Source organism: Asterias rubens, chromosome 2, assembly GCF_902459465.1.
Source record: "Asterias rubens chromosome 2, eAstRub1.3, whole genome shotgun sequence".
NCBI classification, from domain to species: domain Eukaryota; kingdom Metazoa; phylum Echinodermata; class Asteroidea; order Forcipulatida; family Asteriidae; genus Asterias; species Asterias rubens.
In genome coordinates this window covers 20,596,666-20,603,944 of record NC_047063.1, presented here as the reverse complement: position 1 = coordinate 20,603,944, position 7,279 = coordinate 20,596,666, and the positions used below count along the sequence as shown (strand labels likewise).

At 39.0% G+C, this 7,279-nt stretch overlaps 1 protein-coding gene across 2 annotated transcripts; it reads right to left on the bottom strand.

The window, feature by feature from the left end:
* Positions 1-523: 523 nt before the first annotated feature.
* LOC117307019 (5' exonuclease Apollo-like) lies at positions 524-6,784 on the bottom strand. Of its 2 annotated transcripts, none has more exons than XM_033791650.1 (2): positions 6,639-6,784; positions 524-3,384 (listed from the first exon to the last, which is right to left on the bottom strand). In XM_033791650.1, exons 1-2 carry the CDS (start codon positions 6,718-6,720, stop codon positions 1,100-1,102), a joined length of 2,367 nt encoding a protein of 788 aa, XP_033647541.1. In that variant the 5' UTR covers positions 6,721-6,784; the 3' UTR covers positions 524-1,099. The 2 variants fall into 2 exon arrangements, with proteins under 2 accessions (XP_033647541.1, XP_033647542.1); XM_033791651.1 differs by having other exon boundaries at positions 524-3,388; positions 6,639-6,725.
* Between the last annotated feature and the right edge of the window lie 495 nt (positions 6,785-7,279).

Here is a 7,279-nt window from a genome sequence, read left to right as displayed (position 1 = left end):
AGGGAACGAAAATCATCTTCAGGAAAATCAACAACATTGACACCAAACGTTTTGGGCTTGGCATTCTGAAATTTGTTTGGCTGTAATTAATGGGAGCGTCTCTGCACCCGGCCGCATACCTCCCGGCCGGCCGGATGTTCTCGTCCACATCTTTCTGATCGAAAAACCAACTCGCCCGATCAAAGGCAACATGTCATTCATTCATTTTCATTCATGTCCCTTAAAGACACTTTCTGAACAGAACAAACAATTAAAAGTTCACACAGAATTACAAATAACTTACAGGGTTTACAGAAGGTAATGGTGAAAGACTTCTCTTGAAATATTATTCCATGAAATGGTTTACTTTTTGAGAAAACATTAAAATAATTATCAAATCTCGATAGCGAGAATTACGGATTTACTGTAAACACATGTCATGACACGGCGAAACGTGCGGAAACAAGGGTGGGTTTCCCCGTTATTTTCTCCCGAATACGATGACCGATTGAGCCTAAATTTTCACAGGTTTGTTATTTTATATATAAATTGTGATACACGAAGTGTGGGCCTTTGGACAATACTGTTTACCGAAAGTGTCCAATGGCTTTAATGTAAACTAGTACACTACACGTTGGGAAACGAGCGTGAACTTGAATCCTTGCCAATAAACTGAATTATGTTTTGTTGAAATTGACAGGGAAAACCTATTGGTAGCCCTTTTTCTAATCATCGAAACCTTCAACTTTTGTTGTTGTTGTTGTTGTTGTTGATGTTGTTGTTGTTGATGTCGTCGGGGGGGGGGGGGGGGGGTACAGCCCTTCCAATGTAAAGTTCTTTTTTGCACAGTATCCATGGCTGCTACAGTACCTCACCGAGGCAATGAAGGCGATTGTCTACTGGTGCCCTTGAAATGCCCCAGTATAAATTAACAGTTTACAATTTTCTCATAGGGTGCCTTTACCTACGGAGAAAATGTCTTGGTGCCATGCCCTTTCAAAAAAAAAAGCATACAGCATGAGTATTTCAAACAGCAAATTATTTCTCTGGAGAATTTGTAAAGTGATTTTTTTTATGACAGGTAATCCTGCACTTTTGATTCAACGACTGATTTGGTTGATTATGATCCCAAGTGATTTGAAATGAATTTGTCCAAAGCTGCAGTCAGTTTTGTCCTCTTCTGCAATTCAGATATGTCTTTTGTATGCTTTCGTTTTATAACAACCACATGGTTGAAGGGGGCCTGTGAAGGATGGGATTTTAGTGAACAGTGACAAGGGGAGGTTCCTCTTTCAGAGTTGCGTTTCGTTTGTTGCGAAGGGGTCATCCCGTCTAGTGCCTCTTCTTTATCATTTAATGTACTGACTGGGTTCAGTTTTGGCTTGACACTGTGTTGCTTGAATGAAATTGGCATAATGTTCTGACTTGATTTTGATTTATTGAAAGACATTTTTGTGGATTCACTGTCATGATTAGGTTTGCGGACTGTAGAAATCAGATTTTGTTCCATAGTTCTCGATTTTCCTTCGCCGTGTAGTGAGGTGACGTTTGCATTACATGAAGTTTGTTTAGAATCAACCAAGACTCTGTCTAATTTGTCCGTTGGTTGGGTTTGCGGGTTCACTCTCTGGAAAAATTCAGTTATTCCTGAGGATGACGACAACTTTGGCGGCTGATGTTTCACACCGGAGGATTGTTTTATTGTAGTTGTAGGGGTGGCCACAAATGAAGGTGGAAGAGTTCTCGACCTCTTACTAGACATGGTCTGGATTAATACATCATCCCGACCCAGCCCGGATGAGTTTGCTTCTTCCATCGATGTCCGTTTCCTCTTTTTGTTAACAAGATCTTTCTTCCCTGATGACAGGTTGGTTTTCATCTTGTCCAAGTTGGGGCAGAGACTAGTGGTAGGCTCTCTGCTGGATTGACTTAGCATTTTACTTGTTTTTGATTCTGCCAGCCTGTCTTCCCTAACATTCGTTAGCAAATAGTTACCAGCAATCCCTACAGCAGTGTATCTCTCCTCCTCCAAAGAGTTCTTCAACCCTTCGTCCTTTTGCTCGCTGACACTTTCAGTTGTTCTGAAGGCTTTAGAGGAAGACATTTTAAGGATGCTGTGGTTTTCATTTTCATCGACTTGCTGTTCTTGCTTTTCAACTTGACATTGAGTCTTGTTTGGAGAGCTTGGTGATCTGGTCGCCTCCTCCTTCGGTTCTCCGTCCGTCTCTTCATCTACATCACGATTATTCTCAAACACAACTCCCTTAGCATGATTGCATCTTGGATTGCTACTCTTAACTCTCTTCAAGTTGATGAACTTCTTACAAAATCCAACAACCGAAGTTGGATTAGACAAATCAGAAGACATGTAATGTTGAACTGTCGGGGGAATATCAAACTGCTTAATTGGGGACCGGTCTAGAAATTGGCCAAAGTTGTGCATGTCTGCGACTGGGCAATTTGAGTTCATTAAATTTGAATCTCTGACAATTGGGTAGATGGCACGTGGACACACCCTCGAGACAAACTCCTGCAGTTCGGGGTATGACGAGTGATCAGAGTATGGAACTATAAAAACATCATGTTGGTTAGCGTAGGGCTTGCCATCGAGTATTGAGAAGAGTCCAGAGGGGATGATTGCAATAGTCGGGGCTTCTGCATTCCATTTAGTCATGTTTTTCCTGCTGATTGCTTGTCTGCGGACAAGTCGCACCCGCCCCTCGTTTTCATTGGTTGTGAATACATCCCGTAACTCTAACAGTAGCAGCATGTTCATCCGAGATTGGCCGACCACTACGCGTGTTTGAAGAGCTAGAGCTATGTCCACAAGAAGATCCTCCTTTCCTAAGGTGTAGACGGCAAGAACGATTTCATGCTTGGGATGGTCACCAAGGATCTCCATTATTTGCTTCTTACAGCAGGCACGACTGGGGAATTTACACCTCGGGTTGTTGAAAGTATTGTCAAGATATAATCGATCCACAGGCCGCTCCGACCTAAGAAATGATGCAGGAAAAGTCGCTGGATCATAGCGGAAGTCACCGGTGTATAAGACACGGCCAAAGTAACCCTCAAATAGAAACATGACAGAGCCTGGGCAGTGGTTTGCATCAAAGAGCGTCACAGTCATGGTTTCCTTCCAGCTGTGGTCCAGTTTAATGACGTTGCTAGTGTTAAGCTCCAACGGTCGGATGAGGTCAACTTGTATCTGGAACTTCTCGACTAACAGCTTGGCCGTGATGGGAGAGCAGTAAATTGGCCATCTCCACGAAGCCGAGAGACCCTGGGTGTGGTCAGAGTGCATATGAGACAAGAAGTACAGCCTAGAGGATGGATTGATTTGCCTCCTCCACAAATCCACCACGATGGGTGTGTCTGGAATGATACGCCCATTCATCTTTTCACCTATCTGCAGAAAATATAAAATGTAATAAAAGTATTAATTCACTTGCTGGTGATTCTCAGAAACATTGACCTCTACATGTACTGATGAGATCATTCAACCAAATTAAAAAACTTTAACTATTAAATGGTTTTGCTAAACTGCTCTTCCGATCAATGGCTGGATCGTAGTCATAAAATGATTTAAAAGTTGAACAGTAAAAAGGTACAATAGCTGCAAACAAACAAAGCAATTTTCTCTTGGTAAGTTTTATGATGTAGGCCTACTCAAATTTCAGCATACACATTGTACGTGTAATACTAGTTCAGATCTACGTACATGCACATATGTATAGCACAAATAAGTCACCATCGGTCAAATACAGCACTTGATGTTCACGCATTGAACCACTTAAAGGAAACCGTTTTCTGGGATCAGACGAGTTGGTCTACATGTACATTTGTATAAAAAGAGTTTATAACCATTTGTTATAAAATGCATGATTGGAAAGATGTTTTAAAAGTAGAATACAATGATCCACACAAATTTGCCTCAAAATTGCGTGGTTTTCCTTTTACTTTGGAAACTAACAGGTTCGGCAATTTATGGGAGTAAAAAATTTGACTCCCGTAAATGGCTGACCGTGTTAGTCGACAATGTGTGGATTATTGTATTCTACTTTTACAACATCTTTCTATTCATGCATTAAAAACGGTTACAAACGCTTTTCAAAGACCAACTCGAGCGATACAAGGCAACGGTTCCTTAAAAGGGAAGGTACACGTTTAGTAATTGTCAAAGATCAGTTTTCTCACTTGGTGTATCCCAACATAAGCATAAAATAACAAGCCTGTGAAATTTTGAGCTAAATTGGTCATCGAAGTTGCGAGAAAATGATGAGAGAAAAAACATCCCTGTTGGACGAATTTGTGTGCTTTCAGATAGGAATAAAAGACTACTGGCTAGAAGTCTAAAATTATTATTTTAGTGAGAAGTTACCTCTTTCTCAAAATCTATGCTACTTCAGAGGGAGCTGTTTCTCACAATGTGTGTTATACTATCAACAGCTCTCCAATGCTCGTTACCAAGTCAGTTTTTAAGTTAATATTTGTTTTGAGTAATTACCAAACGTGTACCTTCCCTTTAACTTACCGGCCGCAGAGCTGCTTCAGTTTGAAATTGTTTTTGTCTTTATTAATTAATTTAAGACTTTTTTTAATGTACAGGGCGAATGAAACACAATGGCTCCACAAGCCAACAATCCATTCCTATCTGAAGGATAAAGTAATTAAATAAACTAAAGAGTATGGGGACTCGGACCCACACTCCAACTGTAACTAACACGACTTATAACACCCCTTATATTAATAAAACATTCTGCCTTTTCATTGGTTTAGAGCACTTCACATGATATGTCTTAGTTTTACTAGAAACATCGGCCGTGTGGTAGTGCATCGTTTGCCGTGTGATAGTCCGACGACTACGAGGATGATAAATAGTCTGTTGGGGTGTTATAAAACAATTATTGACTGCTCCCTCGGTGATCCCCGGACCGTTCCATTTTCCCTTGGCTGCACCTCGTGAAAATAGAACATTCTGGGACCACCTCGGGAGTCGTAGTTTTAACCATAGCACTCGAAGCAGTCAATATTTGTATCTACACTTATGTTATTAAGAATAAGATTAGTATCCTCCTCTTACCAGTTTTCACGGTATTATGTCTTTTTATTTGAATTGGGAAAAAAATAATGATGCCATATATCAACCGATGCCCTAATTATCTTCATTTGTTAATATGAAGTATGCAAACATATATTAAAACTTGATGGACATTGAAATGTTCACACCACACACCATTCTTCGATGACTTCAACTGGCCCCATTTGTTTTGAGCTTTTCCTGTTTCCACGCCAAACGAGAAAGTATGGTTCCCGGTGAAGCCATACATGGAAGAAACATCTGCAGTGACTACTGTGTTCTTTGAGACTCTGTGTATGACTCTATAGCCAGCAGTTGTCTTCATTTTATATTTTAAAAAAAAATAAAATAAAATAAACAGTGTGAATAATTACTGGCTTTCAAATTTTTATTTGTTTTTTTGTTTTTTGTCTTTCTTAATATTTATAATAAAGCGTATAAATAAACAGTGATAATTGAATCAACAAGCTGATGTTTAAATTTTAATATTAATAACAATATTGATATGAAGGTTTAAAAATAAAAATCTCAAAAAATAAATGAAAATGATATAAGGCACATGGCTTCTTTAAGCCTCTGTATTTTTTTTTCAGAATGCTCAGCAAAATATTCAGCCACATGATTTGATCATCATGAATTGTGAATTGAAATAGTGTTTGATGAAACTTGTTCCGTGGGCAAATATTTTTATACATGTATGGCCTCAACATTATGACATATTTTTGTAGAAATGCCTAAGGAAAAGTTTCTGTATGGCGCCACCACTTTTTCATTTGATATGAAATAATATAGTATCTAATTTACCTCATTGAGATATCTTTTTTTGTAAAAATGAGTGAAAAGGTGGTGGATGGCGCCATATGGAAAGTTATCCATGCCTAAATAAAATACCAAACTTTTTGCATTTACAAGTGCAAATAACCAGTGGAGCATTGTCGTGTTTCTAAGTTTTGGTCAAGGGAGAGGAGACTCTTTGCTTGGCAAATAAAACCACACAATTTTTATCTAGGGACTGTTTACATCGCGCACAGAGAGGTAAACGATTTGCCACGATTTTAGGGACACCTCGAAAACAGGACCTCACGATACATAATACATGTCAGTCTAGTCCCTCAATCAGATGTCTCCAACTCTGCTACAAAGAATGCCTGTCATCTCGCTCCCAGAAAATTGCCCATTCCAAAGTCGCCCATAGCAAAGTCACCCAACTCACAAACAGAGTCACAAAGTATGAGGTTCGTTCCGCTATTATTGTCTCCACGAACCAGTCATACATAGAGGGTGTATCTCACAACACACGCGAATGTACAGGTGTTTTTTTAAATCAAATCTTGCCAAAATTGGGCTCTATGTGTTCCTTGAACTCTCATTGACCTAGAAGTTGGTCCAGAAAACGGCCTGAGATCCTGAACCTTTCACTTCAGTTTCAAATGTCATCATCAATCAATAAACTACATTGAATTTTGAACATTATTTTTTTTTACTTTACTTTAGTTTAAAAAATTACAACTACACAAGAAGATGTCGATGGGGGATGATGGGTTTGTTTCAGTTTCACCAGCGCTGTGTCGTTACTTACCCACTGTATAGCTCCCTTTACAGAATGATGGGCTACCCCTCGTCGACTCTCTGAGACTCTGAGAGAAAAACACAGTCTTCATAACTTGCAAACAAGGGTAAATTTGATAAGACCTTTTTTTATTTTGTCAACGTCTTTGAATACCAGCTCAGAATTACTACGCACACACATTTTAAAACTCTTGGTGGCAGTATTCAACTAGTCACCATTATTTTAACAGAGGGCGCTGTAACATTATTAAATTTTTAAAAACAAGCTTTTGATTTTTTATGCTTTCACTTAATGTAAAATTATATCTTTATATAATGGTAGGGGGGTTCATTTGGGGGGGGGGGGGTGTTTCCAATGGAGCAATGAAGGCGAATTCCGTGTTCAAACTTGACCCTAAAGAGAAATCTTTTTTAGAAGAGAAAAAAATAATACTAGAAATACCTGGAAGGTTATCAAAGGTGTTCTTAAAAACAATACTTCCATTCGCATTTCTAGTATAAATGTGAATGATCAGAGTATTAACAATCCCCTTCTTATTGCAGAGCATTATAATGATTTCTTTGTTAATATTGGACCCACTCTTGCCGATAAAATTCCTAATTGCAATTCAACCTTCCATGATTTCTTTGACAACCCTAATCCCCACTCTG

What these genes read in the sequence shown, in the direction of transcription:
- LOC117307019 (XM_033791650.1), bottom strand. Translation starts at nt 6,720, where the DNA reads ATGAAGACTGTGTTTTTCTCTCAGAGTCTCAGAGAGTCGACGAGGGGT. An exon ending in TAAAGGGAGCTATACAGTGG is followed by an intron (nt 3,385 to 6,638) that starts GTAAGTAACGAC and finishes TTCTGCAGATAG; the next exon opens with GTGAAAAGATGAATGGGCGT.